The 19,672-nt window shown below is 34.7% G+C and overlaps 1 protein-coding gene across 2 annotated transcripts; it reads left to right on the forward strand.

Moving 5' to 3' along the window:
* Positions 1-214: 214 nt before the first annotated feature.
* On the forward strand, positions 215-19,672 carry LOC126773017 (putative transporter svop-1). 2 transcript variants are annotated; one of them, XM_050493635.1, is made up of 12 exons: positions 215-320; positions 3,432-3,535; positions 4,062-4,223; positions 4,352-4,514; positions 5,099-5,220; positions 6,069-6,301; positions 6,933-7,099; positions 7,650-7,758; positions 8,418-8,605; positions 9,689-9,787; positions 16,854-16,981; positions 19,254-19,672. In XM_050493635.1, the coding sequence occupies exons 2-12, from the start codon at positions 3,436-3,438 to the stop codon at positions 19,310-19,312; spliced, it is 1,530 nt and encodes a 509-aa protein (XP_050349592.1). In that variant the 5' UTR covers positions 215-320; positions 3,432-3,435; the 3' UTR covers positions 19,313-19,672. The 2 variants fall into 2 exon arrangements, with proteins under 2 accessions (XP_050349592.1, XP_050349591.1); XM_050493634.1 differs by lacking the exon at positions 215-320 and adding an exon at positions 1,739-1,799.

Here is a 19,672-nt window from a genome sequence, read left to right on the forward strand (position 1 = left end):
TTGTTAATTGTAAGCATTAATATAATTCAATCGTTTTGAAATTAGTCAACTCTAATTATTTTTACGTTGTTCATTGAAACAATTAAGGGGTTAGATAGTAAGTGCATTGTTCTATCTTATTGAAAGGGGTTGTTGATAAGAGACAGTCCAGGAACATTTAATGAGCAGAATGATACTAGCACTGGTCAGTATAAGTATTGTTTACTGTGTCTGTGAAATTAAAAAAAAAACTTAATTTTTAAAAGACAATCTATTGTGCCAGTAAAAAAAAAGTAAGGATTCGAGAAAGATCGTCGACCTCTGTATCAATATATTTTTGAGTGAGTATCAATTTTGTAATTAGTTTTTTCATAAATAGTGTTGTTATTTGAGAAAATCGTTTTGGAATAGTGTTCATTTCAGATCAATTTACAAATTCGTATAATTAACAAACGTAAATGAAAGTGTGAAACTACTTGTACAATAATAAAACAATATAACCTAATATAGAATTGTAAATAAATATATATTTATATAAAACATTTGGGAAATACAAACACTTCTGAGAAAATTAGTTCTGTATAGTTATTTCAAAGTTCATTATTGTTTATACAATTTATCGATAGTTGTAGATAATTACGAAATGTATATATAATATAATTATAATGTAAGGAAAACTTAAAATTATCTTTATTATGATTTATTAACATATATGTAAAAGCGGAAATGCTGCACTACATCGTAAGTCAAGTTGGGTAGTTAAAACTAAAGCCTTGCTAATAAACGTTTAGTTGATTAGTTAAATAATGTTGTGTCTTCTTCTTTCGAATGTCAAATCAATATTGACAGAAAGAGCGAAATCTGTGTTTGACTAAATAGCAGCTAAGCAATATAATATTTTTAAAGAAAAGGATTATATGTCTACGCTGCTCTTTTTTTTATAGAAAAGGAAGGCGGACGAGCATATGGGCCACCTGATGGTAAGTGGTCACCAACGCCCTTAGACATTGGTCCATTATGTCCCTTGTGCCTGTAATTACACTGGCTCACTCACCCTTCAAACCGGAACACAACAATATCAAGTACTGCTGTTTTGCGGTAGAATATCTGATGCTCTTAATATTATACGATACATGCATCGTCGCAGAGATGAAAATTGTCTATAATTATCTGAAAAGTCTGTAGTGCTAGCTAGGATTTGTACCAGCGGTTAAGATGGATTTGTTTTATTAACATTTTTCATTTGATCTCGCTGAAAAAACGTATAACGTAGGGGGTTTGTGGAACTGACCAGGGCGAGTGCGCCGGAATACTCTTGTAGTCGAGTATGGCGTTAATCTCGCTCGTCAGTGAGAGATCTCCGACTCGAATGCCTATGGGTACATTTGTCATAGCCATAAGAACAGTTATAATTATTAACAAACACATCAGTAAAGATGAGTTTAATTTGTAATTATCGAGCCACTGTCCACTAACCAACCGTCCGTGCCTTGTTAAAAAATCAGTAGAAAATAACTAAGCAGACAAGGAAATGTGAAATAAATAAATAAATTTGGTGACATATGTTTAACATACAATTTAATATATAGTAGAATACACATCGCAGTAACGACTATGATCTATAAGGCTATAACTGCAAAAGTATATTGATACAAAACCACAGATTTGCAAAAGCTATTTTATTTACTTATTCCTTATATAAAGTGTAGTTCTTTTTCCAATACGATGTAATGTTAAACGTTTTCAAGATACGCTAAGATGTAGACATCAGTTATGTAGTGTTTAATTTATACGGACGTCTTCCAATATGAACATGAACGGTATGTATTTTTTACTTTTGTAAATACTGCTAATTGCTAAATTGTAAAGTCATAACTTTATTTAGAAGTCGATCGTGAAATGTCATAAAGTGAAATACGAGATTAATTACAATAGCTATAATATTTAAAGGAGAGAAATGAAACAGGTATGAGTATAGCGTACCGTAAAGGTTGAATCAGGTGGTTTTTTCTACTTTCACTTTAATCTTTTACTTAGTGAGTTGTTTCAACAAAAAATTTAACGAAAAGAGACAAATTAATTCATTCAATGAACCAATCATACATTTTTTGATATTGCCATTCGGTATAAAAACGAGTTTTGTATGTATTTACTCGAGTAAACGTTCTTTAGTGTGTTTCTGACACATTGAGTAAAATAGCAAAATAGTCGAAGGAACCGTTTGATTCCACATTAGAATAAACTTTGATAATTATGAAATGGCTTTATAATTTGTATTATAAACTAAACTTAACCTATTACTATACTTAAATCTCTTGTCGAAGAAACCCTGACAAATGAGGCAAATTACTCGATAACAGACCTTACGATGATAAAGTTATTGTTCGTTAAGTTTCATGCAAGATAAATAATAAATTTAATTGTGCTTAATCAAAATACCAATGTAAAGTAAATACTGAATTTCTTGCCGATTCTTCTTGGTACAATTTACATTCCGAACCGTTAGTAAATTTCCGTTGTAATCAATATAGTTGTTAAAAGTGAATAAAAAGAACAGAAAAGAGCTAGAGGGAGTTTTTCTCGCATATTTTAATAAAAGAGAATTTGTACATAGTGTGACTAATTAGTTTATCATTAATGACAAGTATGAGTCATAGTAATGTTGTGATTTTACTTTATCTCCTACGAAGTTATAGCACCCCGATATATTTATTTGTGTTTTAGTGTACCTTGTCATCGGATGATGTTTTGTCACGAGAACAAAATATTAAATCGCCCAACATTATATATAATGATTAGTTTTTAATAGAAAAAACTATTTCAATCGAACTAAAATTTATTTGGTACAAGCAAAATTGTATGCAGAAGTCTGCCATGCATTATATACCAACTAAAACTGAAACGCACTGCATCTTCTAGTATAAGTTTTATGTATATTAGTAGTTCTTTCAGTTAGGTAACAAAAAAAAACCATCACATTTAGATGTGTAGCTTTTAATGGGAGCTTTAATTAGAAGGTTTTATTTAATTTTTATTTGTTATTTTATTGTATTTTAATTAAAATTTCAGTTTTTCGAACATGTCCTATACAAGCGGTAATATGAAAATTGATATCATAATTCGATTATTACTCTATGTGCTGTGTAACCGGAACACAACAATACCAGAAGTACTTGGTTGTTGTGTTCCGGTTTGAAGGGTGAGTGAGCCAGTGTAATTACATGCACAAGGGACATAACATCTTAGTTCCCAAGGTTGGTGGCGCATTGGCGATGTAAATGATGGTTAACATTTCTTACAATGTCAATGTCTATGGGCGTTGGTGACCACATACCATTAGGTGGCCCATATGCTCGTCCGCCGATACTAAAAAAAAGTCTATGTACTATTAAAAGTTATATTGTTATGTTATGTTATATAATTATATGTTATGATGAACATATTTTTTACAGGAAAATGAAAACAGAAAAGAAGTCATTATCTTTACATAAAGGTATTACGCACAATTTAAATGTAGACATGGAAGTTGATTTGGAGAGAGCGTTAGAACTTTGTGGTAAGCTAATATTAATATCTAAAGGAGGACCAAAAAATATAATAATATTAATCCTAATATAATAATTAATATTGAAATAAGTTGTCAATTTAAAATTAAGCTTTGAGTGATGATGTGCTCCTAATCGAGTTCTGCGAGAGAGGAAGGCATTCTTGAGAATTACTAGCTAACTACGCTGAAGCTATTATGATACGCAAATATAAGTATATTATATTTATGTACTCTTATAATCTGATAAAAGCGATTCTTTATAGCCGAAAAGTGCTTAGACGTAGGACCAAGCCACGTATTAATAATACGTGGCTTCCGAGGACTGGAAACACTGCCAAAACTGAAACTCGTGGCTATTACTAAAAATATTTTGACTGAAAACCCAATGACTGTTCATTAATAAAGCCAAGATACCAATCCAGGTTTTCTGGTTCTGCAGCCTTATAAGGCTAGTCACAAGAGTAAAAATATAGCCTCCTGTTACAATGTAAATAGCAAATGATAGTGTTATTAAAACTGCTATTATATTTTACAGGCGCAGGTAAATATCAGGTATTTCATTGTGCTCTTATGGTGGCAATTCTTGGCGCAGCTATACTGGAAATGGTTGGATGCTCTTTTATCCTGCCAGCTGCAGCTTGTGACCTTGACTTATCAAATAGCATGAGAGGAATTATTACGTCATTACCAAATATAGGTAAGTGTAAACTAAAATTTTTTGTTAATCTTATAAACCATTGCTCTGAATTTCTTTTGTAAAATTGGACGATGTACTTTACATAGAAATATACTAAATGATAAATTATAAAAATAATAACATTCCAGGTGTAATAATAACAGCACCATTTTGGGGGCGTGCTGCTGATACCTTTGGGAGGAAACCAGTTCTACTGTTCTCCACTTCTGTGTCAGGGATAATCGGTCTGATTGCTGCATTCATGCCCAGCCTACTCAGTTTTGGTTTATGCAAGTTCCTTGGTTCGCTTTTGTAAGTCAAAAGTGTTTATAAATAAATTTATTACAAACTCGTCAATTTTTTTTCAACTTTTATTTTTACACAAATTACAGTAGGTGGGACCTGATGGTAAGTGATCACCATCACCCATAGACATTGGAATCGTAAGATATTATCCATTCCTCACCTGGGAAATAAGATGTTATGTTCCTGGTGCCTGTAGTTACATTGACTCACTCACCTTTTCCAAACAGAACAGGTCGAATATGTTATTAGGGTTGTACTTACCCAGACCGGCTTGCACCTTTGTGCACCATTGTGCAAGTCGGTCTAAGCAAGCAAGTTCTACCACTAAGTATAAAGTTGTTAACCATGGCTTATATTATTAAATTTCGTTATGATCGGTTCTGTCGGACTTAGGCGTGTTGAGTTAACAAACGCAAAGAGTTACTTACGCATTTATAATATTTGCCTAGATTACTTCACTTATGACTTATATACTGTGCTTATACTGTGCTATGTTTTATATACTGTGAGTATACATAGTATACTCATTTAATGGCGTTCATATTATTGTTGTTGTGAGTCGAATCCAATTAAAATATTAACTTTTTCAGTCTTTCCTGTCCTTCGTCACTTGGTTTCGCGTACGTAGGAGAGCTAATGCCAAAAAAACGACGGGATCTCGCTGTACTGATATGCAACGCTTCACTTATGCTTGTCGCTTCCTTGTGTCCTAGTAAGTGTTTTTATTTTAAATAACTCGAATTACGTCAATGTTTTTAGTAAAAATGATGTTACCATAATCACTTGTTTTTGAAGTTATCACTTTAATTGTCTAGCTATTGATTTAATAAAGTAAGGCATTTGATAAGCGTTGGTTTTTCATCACTGCGATTCTGAATACGCCATTTTAAGCCATTTAATATTCAATAACTTAAAGTGCTAAAAATCATTGCATCCTTTATCATTATTATGTAGTTTTATAATAACCAATATTAGCTTTATATTAATAATAAAATAATAATTCTAAGTGTAAGACTTACTTAATGTTTTTAATAAATAGTCAATTTACAGTTTACAATACATATAATACGGCATGCATAAAAACATATGCAGATATTTAACCGTCGTGAGTAATATATACTTATATATGTGTAAGTTGCAGTAATATGGTAATGGAAAATTAAACAACATTATGTTACAACTTTTTTTATTATATTTATGTTTTTAATAAATTAAGAATGAATTTATAGCGTAAAAATTGATTATACAATAATTTGTTTTTTTTTTATAACAAAATTGGTAGGTGGCCTGCCAGATGGGCCACCTCGTGGTAAGTGGTCTCTACCGCCAATAGATATTGGCACGGTTAGGAATATTAACCGTTCCTTACATCACCAATGAGCCACAAACCTTGAGAGCTAATGTATACCATTCACAATATAAACAATAATAGTTTATATTCATTGAGAATTTAAGAGACATTTTTAGTAAAGTAAAACGTTCCTCCGTTTCATTGAATAATATGTAAGTAAAAAAAATTACTTCTGATAAAATGATTAAAAATAACTGTTCCATTTGTAGTTATCGCTTGGGGCGCTCTTTCTTACGACTGGTGGAACAGCCCACTAAATCTGCGCTCATGGCGAGTACTGACTGCAATGTACGTCGCACCCCTCATCCTTGCTGCGCTGTGGCTCACGCAGGCTAAGGAAAGCCCCAAGTTTCTTATGACAAAGGGCGAGGATAAAAAAGCATTGGATGTCTTGAAGCACATTTATGCGTCGAACAGCGGTCGACCGAAGGAAAATTATTGTGTATGTGTTAAATATACAATAAATTCATAATATATTATGAATTTATTAAATTAATGTTTATGATTAACAAGATGCAGGTGGATTGAATACATATATAATGATTATATATTGATTATATACACATTTAATATATCACTCTTTGATTCTTATTCTCAGAAGGAGAATGAAATAAATATAATGGTATTCGTTAATACAGTAAATTACTGATTGTAATAAAGCTTAAATAATTAAGACATTATACTCAATAAAATATTATATAGATAAAAAGCTTAGAATTCGTATGCGTTGATTTTCATAGATAACATATAAATGTTAAATTGTATATCGTTGTCTATGTATTTCTTTTAAGAAAAAGAGTGATTTACACAACGACATTGTGAACCTTGCGAGGTTTACATTAAAATTAATGTAAATTGACGATGCGTAAGTGCTTATAGCAATAGTGGATTATTGTGTATCCTAAAGAGAGACAATATAAGAAATTGAATATATTTTTATATACGATAACTAAGACTTACCATTTTCTTACCATATACTTGATTTCGATCAATCAAGAATTGAGATAGAAGTTATCAAATATTAAGATTCAAAGTATTTAAAATACAATAATAAAAATATATTGTTTGATTAGGTAACATCATTGAAGTTCTCAGCTGAAGATAACGAGCAACGATTTAGTGATGGAAACTGTGAGCTTGGTGAGGGAACCATGAAAAACTCCGCATTCGCACTCCTCCGACCTCCGCATGTGAAATGGTTAGCCTTGACAGGCTTCCTTATGTTTGGGCTGTTTTCGTTGTAAGTAAATTATCATTAATTTTTTTTTGTTTATATTCTAATGTAGGGCTTTGTGCAAGGCCGTCTGGATAAGTACCACTCATCATATATCCTGCCGCCAAATAGAGTGTTGCTATATGTTCCGATTAGATATATCTTTTAGTGGAAGGTTGCCTTCTGTTGTAACTACAGCTACAAGGGACATAAGTTCTTAGTTCTCAAGATGTAAGGGAAACTTAATATTTCTCATAGTGCCAATTGAGTTGCATATTTTATTTGAAAATAATGAAGTTCTTATTTGAAGACGTTCAGACATATCGTTGAAGTCGATTATGATTTTGTTTGAAAAAAGATTTAAGTTTTTACAACAATTTTAGTTAACAACTTAAAATAATTACATATTTTTTATACCAACGCGTACCACATTGCACATTTGTAGAGACACTCAGATATAATACGTTCTATTAAAACGTTCTCTCGTTTAAATCCATACGATTCTCTGATTTACAATAACAAATAAATCGTCTGAAGCTTGTTAAGTTCAATGACCGTTTTACATAATGTATTTCAGATTAAACGGATTGTTTTTGTTCGCTCCGGATACAATAAATAAGATGATGACGCATTCCTCCAACGAACCAGTCACAATATGCACGCTGATGAACCAGCCAGAAAATTTGGTAATTCTATACAATTCGATGTCTACGCTTGATTGAGACAAAACTTTTCCAATTTTAACAGCTTTTAAAACTATCAACTACAAGAATAACTAATAGTAAAGTTGTTTAAGGAAATAATAGAGTTCTTTGGGGAAAGTCAATAAGACTAAGTCGGGTTCTTTTCGCTTTATCTCAAATTCGAATCTAATTTAAAGCACATACTTGGTCTTGCGCTCGAACTATTTCCAGTCGTGTCGGCTTTACCTTCCAATAGTCGGACTATGAGAGTGGCGGAATAGAGAGTGCACCTATGTTTGCGCATACACTTATGTACTATAATATGTCTTGCGCTATGGTATTTTTTTATTAAACTATTCTGGAAAAAAAGGTATTTATATTTTGTAACGATACACTTAAATTGCTTTTCCAAATTTGTTTTTAAAGCTTCCGAAGGGGCTGCAATCTTAAAAATAATGTAATTTAATTATTATTATTATGCGGAAGCACCACTGGTGACTGAAAGGCTGGTCAATTCTATGTCCAGAGCCGATTTCGATTCAACGAGGAAATGTTGCAAGCATTTGTTCCACTATGCAACGGGTTACTTATTCATGTACTCAATGTAAATAATTCTTATGTAAATAAAACCGATATAACTAAAATAACCATTTAACTTTCAGACATTATCAGATAAGTGCGTTGATCAGATATCTTTTGCAACGTTCGAGGTCACAGTGGTGACGTCACTGATATACGGCACACTCGTGATGCTGATCAGTCTCAGCCCTCTCGCGAAGAGAACGTCCCTGATATGCATGTTCGTTCTTGCCAGTGCCACTTGTCTCGTATCTGCTATGACGACAAACAGGTGACTATGATTTGCACTTATATTTTCAAATAGCATTAAGTCGAGACTTGCTAGCACCATATACCAGGACATCATAAGCGTGAAATGGTTGACGATCAGAGTGGTGATGAGTTATGCGCTAACAAAGCTGGACCCGCTCGCCACCGACACGCCCATTGTCATGCCTCTGTAACATACACATAACAATAGCAAAATGTAACAAAATTAAGACTAAGGCTTCATATGCACGAGATAAAAACTAAACAATAATTCATTAAAGTATAATACATTTTTTAAACGTGTATCAACTGCCTTTTGAAGAACTATAGCCAACTACTAACTATAGCTAACTAACTTACAAATAATAATAAATAATAGTAATACGCGAGACTGTTATAATAATCCTTCTAAGAAGAAGAATAATAATATTATTTTTTATGGAATAGGTTGCCGAACGAGCATATGGGCCTGATGGTTAGTGATCACCAATACTCTCTCATGCTCATATACATTGGCATTGTAAGAAATGTTAACCATTGCTTACATCGCCATTGCACCACCGTATGAACTTGGGAATTAAGACGTTATGTCCCTTGTGCTTGTAATTACACTACCTCACTCACCTTTCAAACCGGAACTGCTGTCGACGAGCTTGCAGAAAGCCCTACCACCAGTGTTTAATTTGATTACATTATCAAAATAGCGTATCACCGTTTGGCTGGGGAGCTTTCATCTTTTAGCCGCCGCTACACAGATTTAGTGAGTCAGTGTAATTACAAGCACAAACTATATAATGCAGCTAATTGACGGTGTAAGGAATATGTTACAGTGCTGATGTTTATGGGTAGTGGTTACAAATCATGGTGATCAAATGATCCTTTGAAGTGTCTGGAGTTCTGTAAAAAGATATATCTTTTTTGTAATTTCGAATTAATAAAAATATAGTAATGATCGATTTTTAACGATGATGAGTTTGAATTTTTTAAATTTCTTGCAATGAAAGTTTAATCCTGAATGAACCCTAATATCCACAACTAACAAAACTGTAACATTGAGTTATTATTCTTTGTATAATCTTGAAAACAAATAAATATATTTTTCTAGAATAATCGCCGGGGTTTCGATGTCGGCTCTGCAAATAACTGCACTCGGAATTGGACCAATAACAGCTTACTCTGTTCAGCTCTTCCCGACCAGCTTAAGGTAACTTCAATTTATACACTTACACGTGTACGTAAGTAGAACTGTATTGTACATGACTTACATATTATTTAAACAATTATTTTGGAGTATTTTAATCAACGGCTTAAAACAATGATAATAATTAATTTGAAAATGAGTTCTGTATATGGACGACCAGCTAATCTATATATGTCTATAAGATTTCTTATTAGAAAATGAAACAAATATATCTAAAAAAAATCAAAAGAGCTAACTATGACATATAAATCGTTATTATAGTCTACACTGTAAGTCACTTGGTAGTAAGGCAAGCCTGTCTGGGAAGGTACCACCTCATATTCTACCCCCAAACAGCAATACAATAGTGTTGTTGTGTTCCAGTTGAAAGGGTGAGTTAGCCAGTGTAACAGACACAAGGGACATAACATCTTAGTTCCCAAGGTTAGTGGCGCATTAGTGATGTAAGGAATGGTAAATATTTCTCACAGTGCTAATGTCTATGGGTGGTGGTGGCTACCTACAATCAGATTGTCCAACTATATTTAAATTTAAAAGAGAAATTTCCTTTAATATTTCAACTCAATTAACTTGTTTAAGTTGAGCCTTGTCGCAAAATCGCATTCGAAGTAAGGATTACGTACGACACCTTCTAAATAATACTTGACATGAGTTTATATTTATTATTTTATTGTTTAACAACGCTATCTTAGCCGTAGTATTATTCAGCAAATATTTAAACTACGTAGTTAAATGGGAAAGCCCGAATATTCAACACAATTAAAGTAAATATGAGTGACGATGCTGTTCATTTTATAACGCCACCACGCGAAGTTATGATAAAAGTGTAAATAGTTCATTTGATATTATTTATAATTGAAAATGTCAGAATATTTACTTTTTTAACAAAAAGAAGATTTCTTTTAAATTTGTAATGCGTATGCGGTCCACCACTCATATACATTAGCTTTGGATGAGGCTGGACTGCCTCGTTGGTTTAGTGGCTTGATGAAAAGCCGCAAACCCGGAGGTCCTGAGTTCAATTCCCAGGTCGGGAGAATAAAATGTTATTGGGTTTTTCTGTCAGAAAATTCTCAGTAGCAGCCCGGAGTCTGGAAGTTGAAAGAGTGTTCACTTCCATGCCTCGGAAAGCACGTAAAGCCGTTGGTCCTGCGCTTGAACTCTTTCCGGTCGTGTCGGATTACCGTCCCATCGGATTATGAGAGTTAGGGAATAGAGAGTGCACCTGTGTTTGCGCACACACTTGTGCACTATAATATCTCCTGTGTAGTTGGCTCAACACTTTTGAATTGACAGCCGTGGCCGAAATCGGTCTGGAAGACATTACATTGGCTTTGTAAGAAATATTAACTCTCTTTTGTATTAACTGTCTTTTGTGCCTGACCTTACTACTAATGACATTGGGTCACTAGTGTGAGTGATTGAATGAAAATCACCAAAATAAATTAAAACAAACTCATTCCTACAAAATAAATAATACGAATTATTTATTAAGGAAAAGACACGTATACATTTAGTGCGTAAAATGACCACGTTTACATTTCCTTTGAATATTATTCAATAAAAGCAAGAACAGGTATTTGCACAGATTAAGGCACTTAACAAGATTTATAACATTGCTATTGTAAAGATACACATCTCGGGAAAGCCCGTTTATATATTTTATTTGTTTATTTTAAAACAGTCTACAATAGCAATATAAACATTGGAATATAATTATCAAAATATATGTTTATATTCGTGGCTTTTTAAAATAAAAGCTCTGTTTAACTTTTTTTTAATTACGTCTATAATGTCAACCAGCCAGTGCCAGCTTGCCACAGATTAATTATTTCGCCGATGTCACGTGCGTTGGTGAAAAATGAAGAAGATTGATGGCATAATTTTAAAAAATAACAGTTTGTTTTTTCGGAGTACACATATAACATTTAACTGATGAATTGGTGCAGATTATGTATTTCGAGAATTAGAATTACAAAATTAAAAATACCTAATTATAACATAAGCTCGTCCAGGAAACAACGACCTATGATTAATGTGATGAATATAATAAAGTCAAAAACTACACAGTTTTCGTATTAAAATTTTGCTCAGTTCTTATGTCACTGATAAGTTAAATCTCTGTGTTACTTTTACTAAACAGTAATAGGAAAAAATTCCATTGTTTATTAATGGTTGGAAATTTTTACAATAGTTGTTGACTTATCTTATCGTGCCAAAGTAAAAATCTCAATGCTATATTTTTCTTTTTTACAAGTTTCACGCATACTTATATTTGATGTTGATGTTGAACTTTCACATTATAATATTAGGTCCTTACATATGAAATTGGCGTTTTGTACGGGAGGAATGTAAAGTCAATTTTTTTTGTAAAATATATTTAATTAATCAAAGTATGCACCGTTGTCATCTATGCACTTTTTTGGCTACTCATAGGTAGTTCATTGATCCCTTTACTAAAAAAACCATGGGGGCGAGAATCAATAAACTCTTTGAATGCGGTTTGGACTGCCGCATCGAAGGTGATTTTTTTCCTTTTAAGAAGTTGTCCAAGTTCCAAAAAAAGTGTTAATCTGTTGGAGCAAGGTCCGGGGAGTATAGTGGATGTCGCAGACATTCAAATTGTACTTTATCTAAATTAGTGGTTGTTTGTTGTGCAGTGTGTGGTCTTGCGTTGTCGTGAAACAGCAGTGTTCTCGAGCGATTGATCAATCTCGGTTGTTTAGCAGCTAGTTCTTCCCTCCTGGTTTGCAGTTGCTGACCATAGATATCTACCGTAATCGTTTGGCCAGATTTTAGAAAGCTGTAGTAAATAACACCGGCGCTAGTCCACCAAACACTCACGAAAAAGTTACGTTTAGGGCAGGATTTGGCTGGGTCTCCAGGGTTCAGCCATTGCGAAGAGCGCTTCCGATTATCGTACAGTATCCATTGGTTCTGAATATCGAAATTTTCAGAACGAAAACGTTGAAACCAATAACGTACGAACGTACGTACGAGCTGTTTCTGCAGCACTGGTGCCATGGTAGAACTCGTACTCGTAAATATACCGATATTTCATGTTTTCCATTGTGCAGTAATTCTTCTTCTTCGTCGTGACACTCTTGTCAGAGCGGTCGTGGTCTTTTTTTTTTTTTTTTTTTATAAAATAGGAAGGCGGACGAGCATATGGGCCACCTGATGGTAAGTGGTCACCAAACGCTCTTAGACATTGGCATTGTAAGTAATGTCAACCATCGCTTATATAGCCAATGCGCCACCAACCTTGGGAACTAAGATTTTATGTCCCTTGTGCCTGTAATTACACTGGCTCACTCACCCTTCAAACCGGAACACAACAATATCAAGTATTGCTGTTTTGCGGTAGAATATCTGATGAGTGGGTGGTACCTACCCAGACGAGCTTGCACAAAGCCCTACCACCAGTAAAAGGTCGCCATGAAGTATTATAAATTATTCGGCGCAGATGTTATTCGCCTCACGAGCCTGCGCCATATGTCCCTATCAGTGGTAAGCCTCGTGCATTCATGCAAAGGACCGCCAACAGTTGTTTTTATTTGGTCGGTCCATCGCATGGGCGTCCTTCCACGTGGTCTGATGCCATCCACCTTGCCTTGAATAACAAGGCGCTCAATGGAGTCATTTCCTTACCGGGAGACGTGTCCAAAAAATGTTAGCATGCGCTTTTGAACCAGTGCCGAAAGACGCTGTTTGATGCCGAGTTCTTGAAGAATGGAGATATTGGTGCGAAATTCGGTCCACGAAACTCTTACCATTCGTCTCCAGCACCACATCTCCAGAGCATCGATCTTCTTTTTTTCGACCTGCCGCAAAGTCCACGTCTCCGCAGCGTATAGAAATATGGGGAAAACAAGCGTTTGTACGAGCCGGATCTTGGTTGCTTTGGTAATGTTTCTGTTCCTCCATATTTTCTTCAGCCTCTCCATTGCAGTTCTTGTAATTGCCATACGTCGCTCGACCTCATCTACGCATCCGCCATTATTCGATATTAAAGCTCCCAGATATATATAGGATTGGACGACCTCACAGTTCGACCTCCATTTTAAGAAGCAATTCTTCCATATGAACCGCGGTAAGGACTGGCAGTATCGCTTCCAAACGTCAGTTATATGGTTTAGCTCATTGACCACTCTACCATCACTATCTTCAATGGCCCAGGTCTTGGAAGGAAGTGTCTTTGTGATAGATCGAATTTTATGATAGAGATCTCTGGACTCATGTCTATTTGCATGAGCATCGATTTCCTCACATATTTTGCAGAGATAGGCATTATAATCCTTCCTGCAACCTGCCTGAATTTGTGCTGACAGTTTGTTTAAGTCGCCAATGCCTGCACCTGTTGACTTTAGCGTGCGTCTCCGTTCAACTAGTTCTAAGGTATTATCTGACATCCAGTGTTGTCGCTTGCATGTTGCAGCTGATGATCCCGAGACCGAAGCAGACTCTATTATTAGTTTTTTGGTTCGTTCCCACAACCTCTCAGGCGTCTCCTCTGTAAAGTCTGCATTCGCCCATTCTACCCACTTCTGTTTTGCAGCAGCGTAAAACTTTGAGTTGTCCTGAACTTCAATTCTTCTCTGTTTTTGGTGACTTTGAGCCGCTTTTAACTTTAATTTAAACTTTGAAATTAAAAGTTGGTGGTCAGATCCACAATCTGCCCCGGGTAATGTATGGGCATTTCTAATTGATGTTTTCCATCGCGATCTAATTAGGATATAATCTATTTGATTGCGATATTTACCATCTGGCGATGTCCAAGTGTATAGCCTGCGAGGATGGTGCTGGAAAAGGCTATTGGCTATCACCAGGTCATTTTCATTTGCAAACTGTATGAGACGTTCTCCTCTTTCGTTGCGTGTTCCAAGTCCAAATTTGCCCACACAATGTCCAGGCTGGTGAAAATTTTCTCCAATTTTGGCATTGAAGTCGCCCAGTATTATTAGAGTTTCTCTATTAGGTACTTTAGCGATGGAAGTTTCTATTTCAGAATAGAATCTCTCAATGTCCTCTTCACTTGCAGTGCTAGTAGGGGCATATATCTGCATGATGTTCAGATTCACTGGTGATGCTTTAAGTTTGACGCTTAATATTCTGTCATTCACTGCTTCAAAGCCAATCACACAGTTCCTCTTGTGGACAGGTACTAATAGAGCTACTCCATTCTGGCTGCTGATGTCATTTCCAGAAAAGTATACGGCGTGGGAATCAGTGACGGAATAGCTGTTGCCTTTCCAGTGGGTTTCACTGAGTCCACAGATGTTAAGACCGCATCTGACTTTCTCCTTTTCCAAGATTTCCCAGGGCTGAGTAGTCCGCGCACATTCCATGTCCCTATTGTTTGGATTTGGCGTAGCTTGTAATACGTTCCTGTTGCTGAATTTCCATGGGGATCCTGGTTCCCTGCTACCCCGTGGCCGGTAACATATTTCACACCGCTTGCCCCGGAGGCAGAACGGCACCGGTTCCTACGCGGGTCGCATGGCAATCGTATTCTCTCTGTTCGTAGTTTCATGTTGACTTTCTTGGGAAGGATAGTTGCAGTGGTTTCCCCTTGCCTTCTGCACCAAACCTTTTAGAGATTATTTGTATCCTCAGGCTGTTGAAGCCTCTTCTGTCAGGTAACCCAGCCAGGTCTTAGTGGTTATACCGCCACAACTCGGTCGCCAGAGCCTCGTCAGTTATCTAGCAGGGGGCACCATGGGCAGGCGAGGTTGGCGTTCGGGGTCGACTAGATGGTATTGTCGTTCCCCCCCTCCCCCCCCCCCCCCGCAGTAGTGCAGTAATAAACAACGCCAAAGAAAAAAATAATGAGGAAAAAACAAATGAATGACTGTTTTCAAAACTCAAATGTACCACCTAAATGAATTTAAAAAATTGAATTTGGAATTCTTAACCAAAGAGGAGATATTTCAGATCCAAGTGGTCAATACGACAAAACGCTAATTTCATATGTAAGGACCTAATAGCTTATACTTTCATAACAGACATGGAATATACAATATATTTCTGTGTGTGTGTTTTAAATATAGCTTACTAGTTCAACGTAATCGAAAAGAAAATCAAACCAGGGTAGAAAGCCAGTCAGGAGAGTGTGCAAGAGAATCGTGTTGTACAAGTGTGTACACAAACCTATGTGCACTGTCTATTTCCTTATTCTTTTTATATATAGAATAGGTAGGCGAACTAGCATATGGGCAACCTGATGGTAAGTGGTCACCAACGCCCATAAACATTGGCATTGTAAGAAATGTTAGCTATCGCTTACATCATCAATGCGCTACCAACCTTGGGAACTAAGATGTTATGTCCCTTGTGCCTGTAATAACACTGACTCACTCACCCTTCAAATCGAAACACAACAATACCAAGTACTGCTGTTTCGCAGTAGAATATCTATAATATGAGTGGGTGGTACCTACCCAGATGAGTTTGCATAAAGCCCTACCACCATATTTAAGTAAATTACTGATAGGACGGAATATACGATACGACTGGAAAGTCTTATAATACGGAACGACACGGGAATATAAACTCGTTCAAATTTCTAACTCCGAGCCTGTGCTAAAAAAATCCAAAACAGATAACTCAATACATTTTTTCATTTGACCCTGCAGACCTGTGGCCCTGTGTTGAAATACCGGGTATTTATTTACATTTAAAACTTCAATAAGTACCCTTAAACATTGTATCAGACATACTTTACTTTATACTTTATTGTACACCACAAAGAGGAAAAAAACCAAAACATGGATACAGCTTAAATAAAAGTAGCATACAATTTTGGCGACCTTATCGCTACATAGTGATCTCTTCGAGGCAACCAACGGTGTAAGGAATAACTTATGAGGAGAAAAGGATATGATGTATTTTTAATATGTATTGTATCAATAATTGCCATATTCATTTAATGAATGGGAGATGATAAATGTGACAAATGTACTAACACGTGGTAGGTTGGCTTCCTTAGAGTTGTGAGGTTGCTTGGTTAAATGATAAATTGATGTTCAAGTCAGTCGTATTATTAAAAACATCTTGATTTTATTACCAGGGCAACAGCAATAGGTGCAGTTATGATGTTTGGACGAATGGGATCCGTAATTGGCGCTAATGTTACTGGAATCTTCCTCGCTGGAACATGCACAATTATTTTCTATATATTCTCTGCGCTGCTGATTCGTAAGTAATATAACTTTAAAATTCAATATAAAATATATATATTTATAAAAATAAAACAAATATGATTTTTATGTTATTGCTTTTATTAGTAGATGTATTGTATCAAATATCCAATGGATAGAACACGCGACTCGCGGGCCGGAACTCGTTCTCGGCAGAAATAAATTATGAAGAATAATTTTCACCTAAAACATGTAATATAAAAAATCATATACTTAATTTTTTTCACCGTCGGGGGTTAAAACTGTGTTATAAATTTGACGCGTGTATCTGTATCTCTTTTTATCTGTCTTCATGCGATCGTAGCTCTCGAATGGATAAACCGATATTCATTTAGTTGCATTTGTATCAAAGATTTTTTTTAGTAGAGTAATAAATTTTCTTCAAATGTATACTCATTTGAAGAAAATTTATTTAGCGATTTAATAGTTAAGGGAGGTGGAAGAGTGTATGAATAAACGATAATAAGCGAATATATCCGGGTGGGGTATGAAATGAAAGGATTTGATTTGTGTATTACAAAATTTGGCTGTTTGAAGGTGGATAAATAATCGGTCTGGGGTTTTTTAAACTTTAAATTTAAGTTTTATAACTAATTCAAAGCGATAAATTACGGCAAAGCCGCAAAAGCCGTCGCAAAAGCGGTTTTCAACATTGGAACACAGCTGTTAGTTTATAAGCACTATATAGATCAAATTGCTGTTATGTAAATATTTCCAATACATTATCAATTAGAATTGATTCATGTCTAAATAGCCTACACCGACCGGCTTGACGGTCAAAGTGTAGTCTATTCTATGAAAAAACCATTGAAATCAGTCAACAATCGACTAATTTATCGCGCAAATTACACACAAAAAGAGAAAGATTTAATTTCATTAAATAAAATAGAAGTGTCGGCTTTTAATTGCAAAATAATTATCAGTAATTGCTATAGCAATTTACAAGCTACCAAAACTAACACAACCATTTATATTTAATTTTGTCCGTGTGTCAGTCTGTTTGTCCGGTATAATTAATAAATATCTTAATATTGTGAGTTTATACGTGAATTAATAAACGTTTAGCTCAATTATAAAGCCGAGATGGCCTAGTGGTTAGAACGCGTGAATCTTAACCGATGATCGTGGGTTCAAACCCGGGCAAGCACTACTGAATTTTCATGTGCGGAATTTGTGTTTATATTTCAACTCGTGCTTGACGGTGAAGGAAAACATCGTGAGGAAACCTGCATGTGTCTAAATTCATTGAAATTATGCCACATGTGTATTCTATCAACCCGCATTGGAGCAGCGTAGTGGAATAAGCTCCAAACCTTCTCCTCAAAAGGGAGAGGAGGCTTTAGCCCAGCAGTGGGACAGTAACAGGCTGTTACTGTAGCTCAATTGAGTAATTGTGAAATTGTATTTAAATATTTTCATAAGGGACCGGCATAACGGACACGTGACAATGAAATTAATTTCATTAATCTAGGTTAAAATAATGTAATCCTGAAGGCTAGAAAAAATCTTAACCTCTAAATATAAATTAATTACACCGTAATTATTTCCAGGAAGGACAAAATTGCAATGAAAAGAATAATATTATTAATTAATAAGTTGAGCATTGATTTGTATAATATAATATTTATTCTGTTTAAATGTGATTATGAAACTAATTTGATTTCGTAGTAACATTTTTATTATTCTATAAATATTATTGTTATTTGCCTATTTATATTAAGTAATGGTACCCATCACTCCTTCCGCGTATATATAACCGAGTTTTCATTTCGTAGAATATATATATATTATACTATGAAACGTTTCTATTCACATTCAATGATTCTTTGATCTATCTGGATATGAGAAGCATTTCTATCCAATTTCATCATACCTAGATTTTTTTTCATAGAGAAGGAATTAATAAACCTTAAACTATAAAACTAGATCACTACATTATATATGTGGGAACTTTGCAGGCGTTAACCATTTGGGTTATATTATGTGTCACAATATAAACGGCGAGTACCTAGTATTTTATACATTATGGTTTTATACACCTCGTTGTAATTCGCCACTGAATGGCGCTACTCGTTACCTTGTATACCGTTCAACCGACCTCCATGACAATTGGTAAAGAAATATGAAAAGCACAACGTCGGTCGTGTTACTTAGCTTTGCATACAACTGAAGCTAATTTGAACCTGCAAATGCTAGAGGTGTATGTGGGACTTAATCCAGCGATATTATTATAAACATTATATTAATTATATATTTTTTTATATTTTCAGTGTGCGCCGGTCTTAGTTTTCTTCTACCAAACGACAAACCAGCGAGCAACGAGCATTGAGACGCCTGGAATAAATTGACCACTTTTGACGCTAGGTTTATTAAACAAAAATATTGTAAAAGTAACCACACTTTACATTTACAAAGTGAAAAATATTTTTAAATTAAGAATAATTTAAAAATAATACCAAACAAGATCTTTTAAATGTGTTTTTAATGCGTCGTATTTATTTAAGTTTAATTAATTGGTAGTACAAAAAAATAATAATAACGAAACGTAATTGTATTAAATGGATATCTAATTATATATTTTTTATGTTCATTTAACAGATAAGCGGCAAGTATTGTCCTGTAGGTAATGATTTATGCGAACAAATAAAATAATTATCATTAATTATTGTAATATGTATTTTATTCTAGA

Source organism: Nymphalis io, chromosome 13 (genome assembly GCF_905147045.1).
Source record: "Nymphalis io chromosome 13, ilAglIoxx1.1, whole genome shotgun sequence".
NCBI classification, from domain to species: Eukaryota; Metazoa; Arthropoda; class Insecta; order Lepidoptera; family Nymphalidae; genus Nymphalis; species Nymphalis io.

Coding starts and splice junctions, on each gene's coding strand:
- LOC126773017 (XM_050493635.1), top strand. CDS start 3,436: ATGAAAACAGAAAAGAAGTCATTATCTTTACATAAAGGTATTACGCAC. Junction 4,224..4,351: donor TACGTCATTACCAAATATAG/GTAAGTGTAAAC, acceptor ATAACATTCCAG/GTGTAATAATAACAGCACCA. Junction 8,606..9,688: donor TCTGCTATGACGACAAACAG/GTGACTATGATT, acceptor ATATTTTTCTAG/AATAATCGCCGGGGTTTCGA.